We start from the raw sequence: 20,202 nt of genomic DNA, 5'->3' as shown, positions 1-20,202 counted from the left end.
TCTAAAAATTTCTATATGTGACACGGCACCAGAGTTAAGTTAGGGTTTTTCAAAATGCTGACACGCCGAGCTCAAAAGGTTCACCATCACTGTTCTAGGGAGTAAAAGAACTTATTTTATAATCTAATTCAGAAGTGAAACAGGTTCATACTGAGCCTAGGATGTATTGATTTAGACTTAAACAAACTACTATTATCACTTCCTCATAGCCCAAAGAATGCAATGGTGTAAAGGTTCCTGTTGATGCCAGTAAACCTAATCCAAATGATGTGGAGTTTGATAATCTGTATTTGGACATGAATGGAATCATCCATCCCTGTACTCATCCTGAAGACAAGTACGTAACCCATTTTTGTCACTGATATCACAAGTTACAGAGGAGTACTGTATTATATTACATTGTTTGCTTGTTATTATAGACCAGCACCAAAAAACGAAGATGAAATGATGGTTGCAATTTTTGAGTACATTGACAGGCTTTTCAATATTGTAAGACCACGACGACTTCTCTACATGGCAATAGATGGAGTGGTGAGTACTAAAAAAATTAACTTAGATTCCTTCATTTTTGCTTTTGTTGTGTTCCCAATGTCTACAACGAAAGTCAGCTAAATAATGAAAAATGTTGACTCTGGTCAATTTGAAAAAGTCTCATCCTTCAATCATTCATTCACACATTTTTTGTGCCTGTTTTGTGCCAGGTACTGTGAGTTGCTGGGGATATTGATGACTGCCTTTGCTTTTGAAGGGCTTTCCACTAATGGGACAGACACATAAGTAAATAAGTGAGGTTAGTTACTAATTAATGAGCTTTATAGGCACTAAATAACATATGCAGGGTATTGAGGGAAGAGAGAGTCAGTGCTACTCAGGAAGTTAGGAGATAGAGAGGAGGTGACTTCTGTCCCATTTCTTGAGGGGCAAAGTATAATTGGATATTGGTGGGCAGTAGAGGTGAATGGATTGGACAGATATGGGGAAGAAGGACCTTCCAGATTTCTCAGATGTGCTAGGTAAACACACTTCCGTGCTATTGACCATACTGACACTTATGGGTGACTGCAGGTGTTTTAGATTGGAAAAGGAAGTAGAGCAAATGACTTGAGTTCACCTTGCCTGCCACATTCAGAAGTTTGGATTTTATCCTATAGGCAGCAAGTAGCTATTGAAATGACTTAAGAGAGGAATAACTTAATAATACCAAGTAGCTTAGGTTATAAATGACTAGCAAACTACATAGCAGGGTTCAAGGAAAATTAAGGTAAATCATTACCCTAAATTTGTTTAGCTAGGAGCAAATAGATTTTCTTTCTTTTATATTTAGTAATCCTAGTGGCTATAATGCAATGATTTTGAAAATCCAGAAAGCTCTGTGAAGTTCTATTTACTCAGTGAAAAATCTTAGCTGCCTGATATCTTGTTAAGTTACAGTTAAAGTGGAGTAAAGAATAAAGGGAACAAGAATATGTCTTATTTGGAGCATATTTCAATTCATATTCAGCTAAATTTCTTGAAGAAAATTTTTAACTTTAGTGTGCCCTTACTGCTACATCAAGTATAAAACATGTGGCTATTTGTATGTGTATGTGCATGCACATACCTGCAGGATGCTTTTTGGTAAATGTAGATCATAGAACTTGGTACTTGAAAGAAATTAGGTGATCTCATTTTACAGAAACGGGAATTATTTAAAGAGAATATAAAAAAACTTATTTTAGATGTGGACAGGATACTTCAGAGTCCCAACCCCAGAACTCAGTTCAGTAATTTAAAACCTTACATTCCAGCTCACTTCATTCAAGCTTATTTGGTGATTTAAATTGCATTTGATTAAAATCTTGTTCCCTTTTTAACTGTTTGTACCTTACTGTAGATAGAGTAGTCCTTGTGAACCTCATTCTGGGAAATATAAAGTAGAAGTGCCATGGGGTTTTACAGACCCAAGAAGTAGTTTTCTTTCTTTTTTCTTTTTCTTTTTTTTCTATTGCTCTTATGGGGCGTTGTGAATCCCATTTGGAGACCATCCTTTTTAGGCCTGGACATAGGGAAGGTCTTCCTGATTCTGCTACTGTAGAAACTATCTTTGTTTGCTGGCTGGGTCTTTGAGTAAAATGCGCTTTCCTTGTGGAGAAACCATAACCCAGTGAAACTGATGTTAGGTTGTGGGTCCTGCTGTGAGTGTTAAGTGCTATGGCTTCATAGGATGTTTATCCATTTGAGCTCAGCTTTTCGGTTTTTGGTCCAACTTTAAGTTCTCAGGGTCTGTTGTCTGTTATGGAAGGACTAGAGGCCCGGTGCATGAAAATTCATGCCCTGGAGGGGGGGGGGGTCCCTCAGCCCAGCCTGCCTCCTCTCACAGTCCGGGAGTTGGGCCGGCCCTGGGGGTCTGGGGGGCTGCGGGGACTGGGGGACTCCATCTTGTGGCTGTGGGTGCCACCATCTTTGAGGGCATGGCAGTCAATTAGCATATTCCCTCCTTATTGGCTGTGGGCCCTGCCATCTTTGCAACAGCGTGAGAGTCAATTAGCATCTTCCCTCTTTATTAGATAGGATTGTTAGACATATTATCTTTTCCATCTTAGTGTACTATTTTTACAAGAACAACTGATTCAAAATAATGTAGATTTAGTTGTGAATATTTTGAATGGTATTATTTGAATATGAAATACATTTTTCAGGCACCACGTGCTAAAATGAATCAACAGCGTTCTAGGAGGTTCAGAGCATCCAAAGAAGGAATGGAAGCAGCAGTAGAGAAGCAGCGAGTCAGGGAAGAAATACTGGCAAAAGGTAAAGAATATGCTCCTTGAAGTTGGATTTTTATAAGATGTATGGAGAAGGGGATGGGGTGACAGCGTTTTCTTATGAGTAGGCAGAGCTTTAATTTAATTAGGATCCCAGGATATGCAAGGAAGATTTATGTTCACTGTTGAAGAAAAGTAGTACATGGAACCCTTTACTCCCATTAATAAGCTTGTTCATTTCCACACTGTAGTCAAAGGGAAACTTGGAAATAAAAGGAGGGAATTCTGATTTCATTGCCTTTCAGGGCACATGCAGCTCTTCAGCTAACTTTTTAAAAAATACATGTTTTTATTGATTTCAGAGAGAGGAAGGGGAGAGAGAGAGAGAGAGAGAGAGAGAGAGAGAGAGAGAGAGAATTTTTTTTACCCTGATGAGAGAAATATCAATCGGCTGCCTCCTGCACTCTTCCTACTGGGAATTGAGCCCACAAACTGGGCATGTGCCCTGACTAGGAATCGGACTGGCGACCTCCGGTGCATGGAACGACATTCAACCAACTGAGCCACATTGGCCAGGCTTCAGCTAACTTTTATACATCTGTAAAATAGAAATAAATGAAGAGTGTTTCTTTTTCCTCTGGGGATTGTTAGAAAGCTACATTTCTGGAAATATTTTCCTCATCAGTCTTGGTGGCCTGCTTATTGCTTCACTTAAGAACTCAGAGGTCTATATGAGGAAGCCTGGGAGAAACACTTTCAATATAGATTGATTACCAGATGCTGAGGCAATGAAGTACCCAGGGTTTTCCCATTTGAGGGGTGAGTAGAATGGAGGACAGTCACCTTTGTAGTTCCTCAAAGACTTGACATTCCTGATGGGAATATAGGTAGGAGTTGACTAAGTCTCAGAGAGGAGGAAGATCAGGAGTGCTGATGTCCACTGGGACTGGTTCTCTCCCAAGACACCTGTGTATGAGATGGGAAGTGTTGTAGCAGGATCATTTGTTTGTTATTTTGTTACATAAGGCAGTATGCTAGACCAGGAAAGCCATAATTTATTGGCTGGAGAGAGTGTACTTGGCAGTTAAAAAAAATAAATATCGTAGTGTAGTCAGCTCAGGCCTGTAGCTATGATAAATTTTTACGTTATTTTGATTTGCTGGAAATATACAGGTATATATTTATTTGGCTGCAGCTTGTAATTAATACTCTAAAACTTGTTTGTATTTGTAACAGATTGTCTTTGATTTTAGACATGTCTCCTTTCTTGAAGATATTATGAAGAAGCTAATCAGTGATATAGAGGAAAAATGGGATTTTTTTAATGTCTAGTTGACAATTTTATTTCTTATATAAAGCTGTGATAAAATCAGCATTTTAATTTGTTTTACTAAGGCACCTTTATTTAAAGAATATATCAGAATTAAAACTCCAAACCCCATGTGTGAGAGTATGTGAGAGAGAGAGCTGTTACAGAGGTCATTAGAAAGAACGTCAGCATTTTAATATTTTTATATAACAACGTAGTATCTTTTGTGTACTATATATTGTTTGACAGTCATTTTAAGCTTAATTTAAATTTGGGGGAGGAATCTTATTTTCCTCCCTAAAGGGAAAACATTGTTCCTCAGGTGACAATACTTCTCTTTCTTTTGTTTTTGAACTTTTTGCTATTGTTGTTCTGGCTTAATATTGAGTAATTTACCTCACCTTTTATGGGGAGAACAAAACATTGCCTCTTTTTCTTTAGGTGGCTTTCTTCCTCCAGAGGAAATAAAAGAAAGATTTGATAGCAACTGTATTACACCAGTAAGTAATCACATACTTTGCTAGGTATTGCTGACTCTTAAGTGATCAGTTAATTTATTTTCTTCTATCATTTTAGGGAACTGAATTCATGGACAATCTTGCTAAATGTCTTCGCTATTACATAGCTGATCGTTTAAATAATGACCCTGGGTGGAAAAATTTGACAGTAAGTTTCATATTTTGGTTCTTTAGAAAGATTAGGATGATCATTTGAGGCTGTACTTTGGTATGATTGATGTTATTTGTCCTCCCACCCCCAACAAGTGCTAGTTGACTGTCCGAGGAAAGAAGTTTTCAGGGTTATTGGAAATGGGATGCCTTTCATGGCCCAGTTTTAAAAAGTTGAATTTTCTCTCAATGTCAATTTTGTCCTCTTCTTATCACTATGAAGCCATAAAATGGGATTTATGATTTTAAAAATGTGTGTGTGTGTGTGTGTGTGTGTGTGTGTACATGAAAGTAATTTTTAAATGAAAATTTCTTGAGTTAAAATCAAATTATGGCCTCGCCAGTGTGGCTCAGTTAGTTGAGACCTGTCCCATGCACCGAAAAGTTGCCAATGTGATTCCTGCTCAGGGCACATGCCCAGGTTGCAGGTTTGATTCCCAATCTAGGTGCATGCGGGAAGCAACCAATCCATGTTTCTCTCAACATCAATGTTTCTCTCTCTCTCTCTCTCTCTCTCTCTCTTGCTCTTTCCCTCTCTCTCTTTAAAAATCAATTAAAAATAAAGAATACAATTACATCAAGGATTGAAGTTGTGGGCTCTGCCTTTAAATAATGTCTGTGGTCGCCCTAGCCAGTTTGGCTCAGTGTATAGAGTGTTGGCCTGCAGACCAAAGGGTCCCGGGTTCGATTCCAGTCAATGGCATGTACCTTGGTTGCAGGCTCCTCCCCAGCCCGGGCCCTGGTAGAGGTGGGTGCAAGAGGCAACCAAACAATGTGTTTCTCTCACATCGATGTTTCTTTCTCTTTCCTTCTCTCTTCCACTCTCTTTAAAAGATCAGTGGAAAAATATCCTCAAGTGAGGATTAACCAAAAAATTTTAAAAAGGAAATAATAATAATAATAATGTCTGTGTTCTTTTACGTATTTAAGTAAAATATAAATGAGTTTTTATGGAATTTCAGATTTACAAGTCCCCCACCCCCTATTAATTAGATATGGCAAATTGTATTTAATAGATATCTTTTATTGATTACTCCCTGGACTTACATGGTTCAGAGCTATGTCTTTGGATAGTGGTGAGAGTAGTACAAACTTAAGAACTAATCAGATTTTCTAATGACTGAGTTTCACTCAAAATTTTCATTTTTGCTATTTCATGTAATAAGTTAATCAATGAAATAGTTTGGATGTTTACACACACACACACACATTTTATTAAGAAAAATTTCCAATTAATATGCTATCTTATGAGTTATTTCCATTTATTTTTAAGATACTCAATTCGGTTAATTTTTGTTCTAGAAAATTAGGGATGAACTGAAAGTGTTAACTTTTTTTATAGGTTATTTTATCAGATGCTAGTGCTCCTGGTGAAGGAGAACATAAAATCATGGATTACATTAGAAGACAAAGAGGTAAAACTGATTTATAAATATTTTGTTATATGTTTTATTAGAAAGAAAGATAAGCCATTATATGAAAAGCATTTTGTAAAATACGACATTTCTCTGGTATAAAATATATTTATATAAATATATGTTTTACCCTCTTTAGCCCAGCCTAACCATGACCCAAACACTCATCATTGCCTATGTGGAGCAGATGGTAAGTTTCCTTTTTGGGATTTGATTCTCTTGGATTAAACCATAGCAACTTGATGGGTTGGTGTATAGTAGTTGATTACTCATTGGTGCCTAGAAATTCTAAAATGCCTTGCTTATTTTATGTTTGAGAGGAATTAGTTTTGAGTTGTTTAATCTGTAATTAATTTACCTATGTTTATATTTTACATCAAAACCTTTAATATTGCTGCACATAACTTTAAAATGGGAAATTTCCAAGTGTTGACTGTGAGTGGTATTCTGAATTCTAGGCCCATGTATATCTGGAGGACATCTTGTTGGCTGAGGACTGCTAGGAAGTGTTAGGCTTTTTGGCTTTGCCATTTATTTGTGTGCCCCTTTGGACTTTGCTTTGTGCTGGTGTCTTATTTTTTTGATGATGTCCTGTGCCTTTCATTATAGTAAGGATCTTCTGAAAGTGCTCACTGTTCAGTTTTTTGTTGTTATTGATAGCTGATCTCATCATGCTCGGCCTTGCTACACACGAACCCAACTTTACCATTATTAGAGAAGAATTCAAACCAAACAAACCCAAACCCTGTGGTCTTTGTAATCAGTTTGGACATGAGGTCAAGGACTGTGAAGGTTTGCCAAGAGAAAAGAAGGGAAAGGTAAGAATTTGAAGTGATAGTTGCCTCATTTTTAAATTTTATTTAATAAAATATACATATTTTTTATTGTAGCAAAATATAAAATGTTAACAATTTAAGTGTACAATTCAATGAGAATAAATATACTTAGGTTGCCTCATTTTTAAGATGGATAGAGATTATGATTGATTAGTTTTTTACCTACTATTCAGATCTTTAAATAGATCTTGAGACATAGAAGCGTGGAACAGACTGATGAATCTCAGGGAAGGCAGGTGTGCGGGTTTGGGGGGAGAGAGATTAACCAAAGAATTATATGCATATAAGCATATGGGTGCAGACAATAGTGTGGGGAAGGCCTGGGCAGAGGGGTGGGGGGCAGTGTGAGTCAATGGGGGAGAAAAAGGAGGCATCTGTAATACTTTCAGCAATAAAAATGAATTTTAAAAATATTTTTACATCTTTTTTTATACTTTTTAATTACAGTTGACATTCAATATTTATCTTAGTTTCAGGTGTACAGCATAGTGGTTAGGCAATTATATAACTCATGAATTGATCCTCCAGATCATTCTACTACCCACTTGGCACCATACATAGTTAATTACAGTATAATTGACTGTATACCCTATTCTGTACTTTCCATCCCCTATTTTCTAACTACCAGTTTGTATTTCTTAATCTCTAGATCTTTTCACTCAGCCCCCTAACCCCCTTTCATCTGGCAACCCTCAGTTTGTCCTCTGTATCTATGTTTGTTTATTTTGTTCTTTAGATCCCACATATAAGTGAAATCATATGGTATTTGTCTTTCTCTGTCTAATTCATTTCACTAGCGTAATACCCTCTAGGTCAGCGGTTCTCAACCTATGGGTCTCGACCCCTTTGGCGGTCGAACGACCCTTTCACAGGGGTCGCCTAAGACCATCCTGCATATCAGATATTTACATTACGATTCATAACAGTAGCAACATTGCCATTATGAAGTAGCAACGAAAATAATTTTATGGTTGGGTCACAACATGAGGAACTATATTTAAAGGGCCAGAAGGTTGAGAACCACTGCTCTAGGTCCATCCATGTTGTTGAAAATGGTAAGATTTCATTCTATTTTTATGGCCAAGTATTGCATATGTGTAGCACTTTATCCAATTATCTATTAATGGCACTTGGTTGCTTCCACATTTTGGCTATCCTGTATAGTAAAAGCCTAATATGCTAAGTGTCTGGTTGGCTGTTTAGCTGTTAAACCAATCAAAGCGTAGTATGCTAAGGCCGCTCAACTGCTTGCTATGATGTGCACTGACCACCAGGGAACAGATGCTCCAACTGGTAGGTTAGCTTGCTGCTGGGGTCCGGCTGATGGGGCCTAAGCGAGATGGGCCGGACACACCCTGGAGCCCTCCTGCAGTCCCTGGTCCCAATCATGCACCTGTGGGGTCCCTTGGCCTGGCCTGCGCCCTGTTGCAATCCAGGACCCCTTGGGGGATGTCGGAGAGCTAGTTTCAGCCTGATCCCGCAGGCCAGGCCAAGGGACCCCAGTGGTGCATGAATTCGTTCACTGGGCCTCTAGTTATAAATAATACTGCAGTGAACACCGGTGCATGTATTTTTTTGAATTAGTGTTTTGGATTTCTTCAGCTGAATACCCAGAAGTGGAATTGCTGGGTCATAAGGTAGTTCTACTTTAAAAAATATATATATAGCCCTGATTGGTTTGGTTCAGTGGATAGAACGTTGGGCCGTGAACTGAAAGGTCCCAGGTTCGATTCTGGTTGAGGGCATGTACCTTGGTTGCAGGCTCGATCCCCAGTAGGGGGCGTGCAGGAGGCAGCTGATCCATGTTTCTCTCTCATCGATGTTTATAACTCTGTATCCCTCTCCCTTCCTCTCTGTAAAAAAAAAAGTCAATAAAAATATATTTTTAAAAAAATATATATATATGTGTGTGTTTTATTGATTTTAGAGAGAGAGGAAGAGAGAAGGATAGGGAAATAGAAACATCGATCAGCTACTTCCTGCATATCCACCACCCCCCCCACCCCCCCGGGGGATTGAGCCTGCAACCCGGGCATGTGCCCTGACAGGGAATCAAACTAGGGACCTCTGGGTTCATGGGTCAGTGCTCTATCACTGAGCCACATTGGCCAGGCAGTAGTGCTATTTTCATTTTTTTGAGGAGCCACCTTACTGTAAGTACTTTCCATGGTGGGTGCACCAATTTGCAATTCGGCAAACTTTGCATGAAAGTTCCCCTTTCTCCACGTCCTGGCCAATATTTGTTCTTTGTTCTTAGTTGATTTATTGATGGTAGCTATCCTGATAGGTGTGAGATGATAATCTCATTGTGGTTTTAATTTGTATTACTCTGGTGACATTTAACATCATTTCATATGTCTATTGGTTATCTCTATGTCCTCTTTTGAGAAGTGTCTATTCATGTCCTTTGCCCATTTTTTTATTTTATTTTATTTTTTAAATACTTTTTCATTTTTTAATTACAGGTGACATACACTATTGTATTAGTTTCAGAGGTACACCCAATGATTTAGACATCATATAACTAAGTGTTAATCCTGATAAATCCCATACCCATCTGAGACCATGCATAGTTATTAGAACATTATTGACTATATTCCCTATGCTGTATTTTACAGCCTCATGACTATTCTGTAACAACCAATTTGAACTTCTTAATCCCTCCACCTTTTTCACCCAGCCCTCCCCAAATTCCCCTCCCCTCTAACATCTGTCAGTCTGTTTTCTGTATCTTTGTCTGAATCTGTAAGTCTGTTTCTGTTCTGCTTGTTTACTTGGTTTTTTAGGTTCAATTGTTGATCAATATGTACTTATTGCCATTTTATTGTTCATATTATTTATCTTTTCTTCATAAAGAAGATCCTTTAACATCTTATGTAATACTGGTTTGGTGGTGATTCCTTTAGCTTTTTCTGGACTCTATTCTGTTCCATTGATCTACATGTCTTTTATGCCAGTACAGTGTTGTTTTGATTGCTGTAGCCTTCTAGTGTAATTTGATATCAGGTAGCATGTTATCTCCAACTTTGTTCTTCTTCCCAAGATTGTTGTGGCTATTTGTGTTTTTTGGTGTTTTTTTTTTTGTGGTTCCATGTTAAATTTTAGGATTATTCTAGTTCTGTGAAAAATGCTGTTGGTATTTCTATACGGATTGTGTTAAATCTGTAGATGCTTTTTGTAGTATGGACATTTTAACAATGTTAATTCTACCTATTCATGAATACAGCATATGTTTCCATTTATTTTTATTTTCTTCAATCCCTTTCTTTAGTGTCTTGTAATTTTCTGAGTACAGGTCTTTTACCTCCTTGGTTAAATATATTCTTTGGTATTTAATTTTCTTTTGATGCAATTGTGGATGGGATTGTTTTCTCAAATTCTGTTTCTGATAGTTCATTGTTGGTGTACTAGAGGCCCAGTGCACAGATTCATGCACCGGTGGGGTCCCTCAGCCTGGCCTGCGGGGATCGGCCGAAACTGACAGTCCTATATCCCCTCATCCTGGCCCCGCTGTACCTGCTGCCGCCACCGCTTGGTAGGCTCACTGCTGCTCTGCTGCGGTCTCCGCGTGCCTGTCCTAGGACGATACTGGTGCGCCCATGACGGAGAAGCGGCCTTGGGCTTGAGCCCAATCAATCCCGATGCTGGTCCTGATGCCAGAGGAGGGAGGGGCGCGCAGGAGGAGTGTCCATGGGAGAGGCTCGTGCCACCACAGCTGCGCTTGCCAGCCATGAGCCCAGCGTCTGGCACCCATTGGTCAGCTGAGTGGAATTCCCGCTTTGGGAGCTAACTGACCACCAGGGGGCAGACGCTCAACACAGGAGCTGCCCCCTAGTGGTCAGTGCACTACCACAGCCAACCTCCCTCGGCCGGCTAACCTCCTGTGGTTTCTCCCCCCGCCAGCTGGCAGGCCAACCTCCCGTGGTCCCTCCCCCGGGCTGGCCAACCTCCTGCAGTCCCTCCCCTGGCTGGCTGATCCCCTCAATCAGCCCCAATTGCTGGCCAGGCCAAGGGACCCCACCCATGCACGAATTCATGCACCGGGCCTCTAATACAGATATATAGATAGAAATGCAATTATTTCTGAATATTAATTTTGTATCCTATTTTATTGAATTTATTTAAGAGGAATTTTTTGGTGGAATTTTTAGTGTTCTCTCTATGTCATGTCATTTATAAGTAATGACAGTTTTCTTGTTTCAGTTTGGATGACTTTTTTTTTGTTTTGGTTGCTGTGGCCAGCACTTCCAATACCTATCTATAATAATAAAAGTGTAATATGCAAATTGGCCAAATGGCTGAACAACAGAATGACCGTTCGGACGTCCTTCCGGACAACCTTCCAGAGGAAGCCAGGGCTGTGAGGGCTGAGGCAGCCTTGCATGAATTTTGTGCATATGGCCTCTGTTGAATAAAAGTGGTGGAAGTGGACAACGTGATCGTATGGGAAATGGCTTTAGTTTTTTCCTGTTGAGTGTGATGTTGGCTTTGGGTGTATCATATGTGGCCTTTATTATGTTGAAATATGTTCCCACTATTCTCACTTTGCTGAGAATTTTTATCATAAATGAATGCTGGGTTTTGTCAAATGCTTTTTCTCCACCTAATTATATGATCAGATTTTAAGTTTTTAAGTAAATAAACATTTAAGAGCATGTACATACTCTTATATTATTTCCACTTTTTCTAACATATCTATATGAGACTTAGATCTTATATTTAATGCATATTGCACATGGTTTATTTGTAAGAATTATTTTTTCAGTGGTTATGCTTCTTAAAAGGAACTACAAGTCAAATATATTAAACTTTTTGTTTTAGATATTAAAGTTACTCCTAGTTTCTACATGTTTTAGGTTACTTGATTATATCCATTCCCCTCTAAAGGGGTTTTTGTTTTAATATATGGAACCTTTTAAAAAGACATGCTGAGCCCTAGCCGGTTTGGCTCAGTGGATAGAGCATCGGCCTGCAGACTGAAGGGTTCCAGGTTCGATTCCGGTCAAGGGCACATGCCTGGGTTGCAGGCTCAGTCCCCAGTGTAGGGCGTGCGGGCGGCAGCCAATCAATGATTCTCTCTCATCATTGATGTTTCTCTCTCTCCCCCTCTTCCTTCCTCTCTGAAATCAATAAAAATATACTAAAAAAAAAAAAGACATGCTGAGTGAAGAAAGGCAAGTAAGAAATATACTATATGTTTACAGAGAAAGATCTAGAGGACTTTACATCAAAATGCTAATATTGGTTGTGTGTGGGTTAGGAGTTGGCAAACTATAGCCCTAAATGGATTGCAGATTTGGCCTATGAGCTAAGAGTGATTTTTACACATTTAACGGGTTGTAAAAAACAAAAAATATAACAAAACAATATGGGAAAGAGACCATATATGACCCCTACAAGCTAAAGTATTTATTGTCCCCCTTCAAAAAAATCATTTGCTACTCCTTGGTGTAAGTGTGACTGGGATCATGGGTAATTTTTATTTTTAAAACTAGAGGCCCGGTGCAAGAGATTCATGCACTGGGGTGGAGGGGAGGGTCCCTCAGCCTGGCCAGTGCCCTCTTGTAGTCCGGGACCCCTTGGGGGATGTCTGCCTGCTGGCTTAGCTAGCAGGCAGACATCCCTCTTGCAGTCCGGGGCTCTCACAGTCCGGGACCCCTCCTTACCGCCTGCCTGCAGCGGAGGTGGGAGAGGCTCCCGCCACTGCCATTGGGCTTGCCAGCCGTGAGCCCGGCTTCTGGCTGAGCGGTGCTTCCCTTGTGGGAGCGCACTGACCACCAGGGGGCAGCTCCTGCATTGAGCGTCTGCCCCCTGGTGGTCAGTGCACGTCATATCGACCGGTCATTTCACCATTCGGTCGATTTGCATTTTACACTTTTATTATTTAGGATGTTATGGTGAATTCTTTTTTTATTTAAAAAAATAGAGTATTAAAATGGATCTGCTTTTTAAAAAGCCATATTTATTTGACTGAAAATTTACAGAGTTTAGAGTGGACATGTTTAATCCTTGATCCCTTTCTTGTAGCACGATGAACTTGCAGATAGTCTTCCTTGCGCAGAGGGAGAGTTTATCTTTCTTCGTCTTAATGTTCTTCGTGAGGTATGTAGTCGTAATCATTGGAATTGGTACTCTAAGACAAGTGTGCCTTTAATAGCTTTAATGCCAATGTTCCTTTTTGGTTGTAGTATTTGGAAAGAGAGCTCACCATGGCCAGCCTTCCATTCACATTTGATGTTGAGAGGAGCATTGATGACTGGGTCTTCATGTGCTTCTTTGTGGGAAATGACTTTCTTCCTCATCTGCCATCGTTAGAAATTAGGTATGTGTGTTTTTGTGTGTTTTAAGACTTGCTTTAGCCTCCTTGCCTTTACAGTGCATACTAGTCCTAATGTATAATATTTGTTTCCTGGTGGCAGGGAAGGTGCAATTGATCGTTTGGTCAACATATACAAAAATGTGGTACACAAAACGGGGGTAAGTTTACTCTTGAATAATTTTAAAACAGAAGTATTTGCTTTTATAAGAAGGTCATTTTACATGTATTTTATTACTTACAGGGTTACCTAACAGAAAGTGGTTATGTCAATCTGCAAAGAGTACAGATGATCATGTTAGCAGTTGGTGAAGTTGAGGATAGCATTTTTAAAAAGAGAAAGGATGATGAGGTAAAGTGTTTCTATTGCAGTAGCTAAATTGCTCCTGTCTCTAATAGGCTGTGATAATCCTGTGATTGTACTTTTAACCTCTTTGAGTGCGTTGTTATATCATTATAGTGTATAGAACATCAGTGTAATCATGAGTGGTAGTGCTTTCATTATTTTATAAAGGTTTTGATGCTTGCTTTGTGGAATTACATATATTGTACACTGTGAGTTGCATTGTAATTTTTTTCTCTTCATATTCTTAAGATATAAATCTAAACACGTGTCTAATCAATAGGATATTAAATGAGGGTTCTAAGGCTACAAGAATGCTGGGATTGAGCTGCCATGTTTATAGGAAATATTTATGCTCTGGAAGACAGGTTAAGAGCTAGGAACTTTGTACTCTGGTAGTAGAATGTAGGGGGTGTGATTTGGATTGCATCAGCCAAGGCAGAGGGTTGCAGCTTTGAGTAAGAAATTTAAACTTAAAAGAGAGAAATAAGGTGGGGGAGGGTGGGTGGGAAGAGATCAACCAAAGAACTTGTATGCATAACCCATTGACACAGACCATAGGGTGATGAAGGCCTGGGGCCAAGTGTGTGGAGGCAGGCTAGAAGAAGTCAGTGGGGGAAATAAGGGCACATATGTAATACTTTCAACAATAAAGTTTTTTTTAAAAGTGGGAAACAAAGCTCTTAGGAATTGATTACATCTGATAGTGTGGAGGGCTTAGGTGAGAAGTTTGGGTTTTTGACCTGGACAGTTGAGTTTGCTGGTGCCATTTACTGACATAGTAAGTACTGAGGGTAGAGCAGGTTAGGGTGGTGACAAGGTAGAAATCAAATTTCATTTTGGAGATACTGAGTTTGAGTGATACCTCAAGCATTCAGGACACCTGAAAGGAGAAAAGCCCAGAAAGCAATTTGAGAACCATTAGCAACTAGGAGGTACTTCAAGTCATGAGTGTGAACTTGAAATCCCTGGGAGCTTGTATGGAGTGAAAGTGCCTCCAACAGAAACCTCGAGACATGTGGGCATATAAGGAGAAAGAGGAGCCAGTTCTAGAGAGATAGGAGGAAATACCTGAAGAGAGGAGATAGATATGCGCAGGCCCCTAGTCTGCAGCCAGGGGTTCAGAGGCCCTGGGGAGTGAGTGTGGGAGAGGGGCAGCAGCTTGGAGGCTGAGTGGGTTATGGGGGAGTGGCAAGGGAGGCAAGCAGTGGGTAAAATGAGCAGATAATAGTAGCAGATAAGAGTGAAGGAAATCCTTTTGGAAACTGATTTTATAAAAAGTCATATAGCTATTTTGAGCAAATAGCAACATAATATTGCTATATTGCTTCATGATCTCCTAACATTACAACATGTTGTTGTATCTGACAAGATTTCATATTTTCTTCAATTTTGTATACTGTAGCTAGTGATCTCTTATTTTAGAATTTGGAGTACCATTTTAAGTAAAAGAGTGAGTGGATTGTAAGCAATCCAAAGCTTTTGGTATTTGGTAATCTTCTGTGATGGCAAGAAATTTTCATATGTAAAATTCAAATAACAGAACTTGGTCTAGGATACCAAATGTCTACCAGGACAGCCATTGTTAAATAAGTCTTCAACAATTATAGTGGCTCCACTTGACCTACTGCCATTTATGTTTTAAGAAAAAACTATATGTGGTGTGTACTGCTTGGTGTAAAAGCCTCATGTTACAACAGTCTTTTTATGTGGCTTTAGCAGACTTTACACTGTTAAATACTGGTGATGTTTAGCATTAGGGCAGGTTGTATGGGATTTGATAGATACCAGAGTGCTTCAGATTTAGGTAATAATGGTTTTCAGCAGCCTGACAAAGAGGACATTTTAAAACTTTGGGTCTTTTTGGTGTCATTGACATCATATGATATCCATCAGTATGGTTGGGCATGGGGGGGAGGGCGGAATTTATGAACTCTCAGAAATTCCATTTAAAAGTATATGGTGCTATGTATTTTTTTTGGAAAGTGTGTCCACTTTTGACAGGTTTCCAAAGGAGTTGATAGCACCCAGATGGACCTATTGTGCATAGGTGTGACTACCACTCTTAGGAATAGGTATTTAACTGACTAGCAGAACAGATAGTAGAAGAGGCATGCATCAATATTTATTATTTAAATTGAGCAATTAGGTAAATGTGATGCTTTTTGTTTTATGAGCTTTGAGGTTTGCCTTTTAACCTTTTAACCTTACAAATATTGTCTGTTTATTCAGCAAATATTTATTAAGTGTTACCATGTGCCTGATAGTATTCGAGTGTTAACTGATACAACAAACAAAAAAACACAAAAATTCCTAACCCTGCAGTGCTGACATTCTTCTGGGGGAGATGAATGATAAGCACAAAAGCTTAAGTAAATTGTGTAATGTGTTAGGGATAAGTGCCATGAAGAAAATTAAAGCAGGTGAGGAAATAGCTGGGAAGGTGGTGATAGGTAGTTTGCAATTCTAGAAAAGGTGGTTAGAGAGTGCCATGCCCACAGATGACTTTGAATAAAGACCTGAAGGATGGGAGGGAGTAAACCATGCAGACATTTGCAGGAAGAGCATTTCAGATGGAGGGAATAGCCAGTGGAAAGGCTCGGCAGAAGCATACCCAGATGTTCACAAAACTGCAAGGAGCCAGTGTGACAGGAGCAGAGAAGAGATCAGAAAGATGATGGCACGCCAGATCTGGCAGGGCCCTACAGGTCATTATAAGGACTTTAGCTTTCACTCTGGAGGGGTTTGAGTATAAAAGTGACAAGATTATCAAAGGGCCACTAGGTGTTATATTGAGACTCATTGTATGGAGGCAAAGATAGAAGCAGGAAGTCAGGTCCAAGGGAGCTAGTATAGTTGTAGTGGAGGTGACAAGAGCTAGTTGGATTCTGCATATTTTGAAGATAGAACCAATGGGATTGGCTAATGGGTTAAATGCTAGGTGTGAGAAAAAGAAAGCTATCAAGAATGAGTCCTAGGCATTTTGTCTGAGCAATTGAAAAATGGTCTGAGCAACTGATGAGGAAGCCTGGAAAGTGAATCGGGGTGGTGAGAGGAAAGAGATCCTGGTTGGGAAGTCTTAAGTATTTAGATGGTGTTTAAAGCCATGAATCTAAGAAGGAAAGAGTCATGGTCAGACAAGGACTGAAAACTGAATAATGGATTTCACAGTCTATCAGTCATTGGTGACTTAGATAAGAGAAGTTTCATTGCAGGTGGGGGCAAAAGCTTAATTAAATAAATTGGTGGTTTTTATATTTTAGGTTATAAGGTAGTCATTCACTATGAATTCAACATTCAACCCCTCTCCTGGCTGAAAGCACAAATTTCACATTTTGTTAACACATCGCAGTTGGCAGTACTGACCTGGAAAGGATAGAAGTGAAGCTATAGGATGACAGCCAGTACAGTACTAGCTGGCCCGTTTTAGGCCATTAGCTGCAGCCACAGCCATCTTAGCTGTCATTTCAGTGCCTTGATAATCACAGAATTTGGGGCATGAGAGGTAAAGGAGGCTTTTGAATAGTCTGAACAGTTAGTGGGGAAGCAACATCAACCCCAAACCCTATGCAGTTGAAACCACGGCTACATTTTGAAAACTTGATGATGCAGTCTGGACCCTTTCCTATGAGTTAAAATTGGCCCAGAATAAGCAGTGTGAACATCTGAATGTCCTTCCTTTAATTAAATTGACTTTTTAGAGTCCGGGGGTGGGGGTGGTGTTTGCATAGAGCCCACTTCTCTCTTTACCCACTGTGTCATATATGTTACAGAGTTAGAAATTGTCAAGCCCTTTTTAGGTAACAGAGGCTCGCTATTAAATTGTCTTCTCAGTATTTTTAAACTGACATCTTGATTATTAACTGACTTCAACTACAGCTTAAGAATTCTTTGTTTTTCTATTTGTATCTTCTCCACATTGGTAGCCTGTTTGCTCCAGGGTAGAGCCCAGTAGTTTTTGTCATGAGTCTTTCATTCTTTCCTGGAATGATATAAAAGCCATCTGAAAAAAATTAGGAGGAAAATTAAATTGTACCCTAAATATAGAATGCTCTCTACCCATCTAAAGTTCTGATAAGCCGCACTTTAAACATATAGTCTATTACCTAGTTTAATTATGCACCTAGGTTTCTGGGGTCTTCCTTTAAAAACTTTAATTGTCTCTCAAATCATTCCTGGTAATGTTTAACTCTTACATTTTTGTGTAATTATTTGACAGAATATGTGGATTTTATACTTTTAGGACAGTTTTAGAAGACGACAGAAAGAAAAAAGAAAGAGAATGAAGGTGAGTTTTAATTAATATAATAAGATTGGCAATAGCATGACTTACAGTTTGGGAGGAAAATGTTTGTTTCTTATCCAGTAAGGGTTGGATAGGGGCATAGTGTTCCCCCAGCTGCCTTCTTACATGGAGAAAGAATGCTGGGGTTGAAAGTAAAGAAGTCCTTTTTCAAGCATCTGAAGGGATATAATTGATGGGCAGGAGCGGGTGGTTGGCATTTATCCTAATCAGGTATTGCTTTTGTAATAAAAACAGTTAACCTTTTGTATCCTCTTGAAAGTTAAATTTTGTCTACATCATTGTCAGGTTAGTATTCCCAGAACATGACACTCAAAAGTTTGTTGTTTCTCTACTCAGAAATCACCAGTAACTCCTTAGTTTCCTCAGAATACAGTTTTATCTTCGTCTGGCATGCAGAGTGCACTATGATCTGGTCTAATTCTACCTGCCCAGCTTTTTCCCTTCTGCCTTCTTAATACACCATGTCCCTCCAGACTCAGATCATTGCCTTCATTTGGTACCTTCAAATGGATTTTTTTACTTCATGACTCCCTCACATCTTACCTTTTCTACAAAGTCTCTATTTTTTCTGCTCATAGACTAGGTGGAGCAGTTCTTTTCACTCTGGGGCTTCTTGCAGTGATATTTGTTTTCTTAATTGCATGCTTAACTTCTTTAGTTCTTGTTTTTCTTATCTTCCTTACTAGATTTTAAACTCATGGAGTTTAGGGACTGCCTTTTATTTTTATATTTTGTTGGAATCGAGCAATTTCAGGAATTTAGAAAAGAAAACAAGTAGAGTTGTTTAATATTGTAAGTAAGTTCAAAATCACTTAGAATGGGAGGGGCATATTTATTTTCTACCCTCTATATAATTATTTTCTTTCAGTCAATGTCTATTTAAAAAATCTCTCTTGTATCAGTCAGCCATGATTGTTAACTTTTACAGCTTTAGTCATAGCTCTAATTAATTGGAAAGTGAATTAATTCTAGGAAAGTGAAGAGTAAATAAAAGTTGTATTTCTAAGTATAAATCAAACTCTTGACTTGTTTTTTATCTTATTAGTTATACTTAATTTGCCTAGAATTTTGTCTTGAATGCATTCTGAAATTGTAAGTAAACATAATAGATTAGCCTAATTAGCTGGGATAGATTCTCTATATATATCAGACAGTGAATTATTTGTACTTTCAGAGTTGTTAAATATTGCAGACTATTATTTATAGGGTAAGTTTCAATCAGATCAAAGTGTCAACAACTATGTAATGTGAATGGAAATCCATTTTCACTTTTTAAGTGCTTACAGTGGGGACTCTATTTTGTTGCCCTCTTTTCTTCCTGTCATCTGTGTTGTCATTTAATTTTAATTTCTACATTTATTTCCATTTATGTTAGAGAGATCAACCAGCTTTCACTCCTGGTGGAATATTGACTCCTCATGCCTTGGGTTCAAGAAATTCAGGTTCTCAAGTAGCCAATAATCCGAGACAAGCAGCCTATGAAATGAGGATGCAGAATAACTCTGTAAGTGACCTACTTTTATGTGGCATTGAAGAGTGGTGACTATCACATGTCCCTTGCAGTTGTGTGTAAATTTTATCACTTACCCTAGAGTTGTTTTATAGTTTTTTCTATTTCTTTTATCTTAAGATATTTTTAATTATGTTAAGTTTATTTTTATCAATATGAAAATATCTAAATAATATGAAAGAAAGAAAATGGATAAAGTATAGATAGCTAAGTGGCTGCAGTGATTTCAATGGGACCAAGGTACTAGGTGGTGATGGTGCTGGAAGCATCACTTGGACATGCAAACGTCTCATAGCTGGAGCAAGAGAAATGGGTGGGTTTTGCTGCCTATTTCCTTTTTCCTTCCAGGGATCAGTCAGGGTCATTTTGGAGAATAGTATTCCTCAATTTTTCGAATACTATAGATACTCTTTACTGCCTAAACTCTTACTCTCCAACTCAGCTCTCTGTAATAGTGGCAACAGACCATGGGCTCAGAGCACATGGGCATGGCAGCAATAGGAGTGAGGAAACAGACTACCAACCAACATTCACAGATGGCAGATAAAGTTATTGCTTATTTTGGACTAGTAGGCATGAGAGAAAGAGTGTGTTATACAGCATGGATGGAACTGGAGAGCATTATGCTAAGTGAAATAAGCCAGTCAATGAAGGAAAAATACCACATGATCTCACCCATTTATGGATAATAAAGACCATAATAAACTTTTGAACAAAAATAGATACAGAGGCAGAGCTGCCTCGAACAGACTGTC

General features: G+C 38.9%; 1 protein-coding gene across 2 annotated transcripts in view; it reads left to right on the top strand.

Annotated features, from left to right (window-relative positions):
- The first annotated feature begins 211 nt into the window (after positions 1–211).
- The window catches only part of XRN2 (5'-3' exoribonuclease 2), a 67,899-nt gene continuing 47,908 nt past the window's right edge, over positions 212–20,202 (top strand). The window contains exons 1-14 of one of the 2 annotated variants that reach the window (XM_014539475.1): positions 212–337; positions 420–531; positions 2,679–2,790; positions 4,495–4,553; positions 4,630–4,719; positions 6,064–6,136; positions 6,276–6,326; positions 6,797–6,954; positions 13,000–13,074; positions 13,161–13,294; positions 13,392–13,449; positions 13,533–13,640; positions 17,875–17,919; positions 19,313–19,441. In XM_014539475.1, coding sequence (XP_014394961.1) covers positions 297–337; positions 420–531; positions 2,679–2,790; positions 4,495–4,553; positions 4,630–4,719; positions 6,064–6,136; positions 6,276–6,326; positions 6,797–6,954; positions 13,000–13,074; positions 13,161–13,294; positions 13,392–13,449; positions 13,533–13,640; positions 17,875–17,919; positions 19,313–19,441 — 1,245 coding nt within the window. In that variant the 5' untranslated portion in view covers positions 212–296. Of the gene's footprint in view, positions 338–419; positions 532–2,678; positions 2,791–4,494; positions 4,554–4,629; positions 4,720–6,063; positions 6,137–6,275; positions 6,327–6,796; positions 6,955–12,999; positions 13,075–13,160; positions 13,295–13,391; positions 13,450–13,532; positions 13,641–17,874; positions 17,920–19,312; positions 19,442–20,202 lie in introns of those variants that run through there. The other variant, XM_014539474.1, reaches the window with a different exon arrangement.

This window comes from Myotis brandtii, unplaced genomic scaffold (assembly GCF_000412655.1).
Source record: "Myotis brandtii unplaced genomic scaffold, ASM41265v1 scaffold217, whole genome shotgun sequence".
Lineage (NCBI taxonomy): Eukaryota > Metazoa > Chordata > Mammalia > Chiroptera > Vespertilionidae > Myotis > Myotis brandtii.
This window is presented reverse-complemented; position numbering and strand designations above follow the sequence as displayed.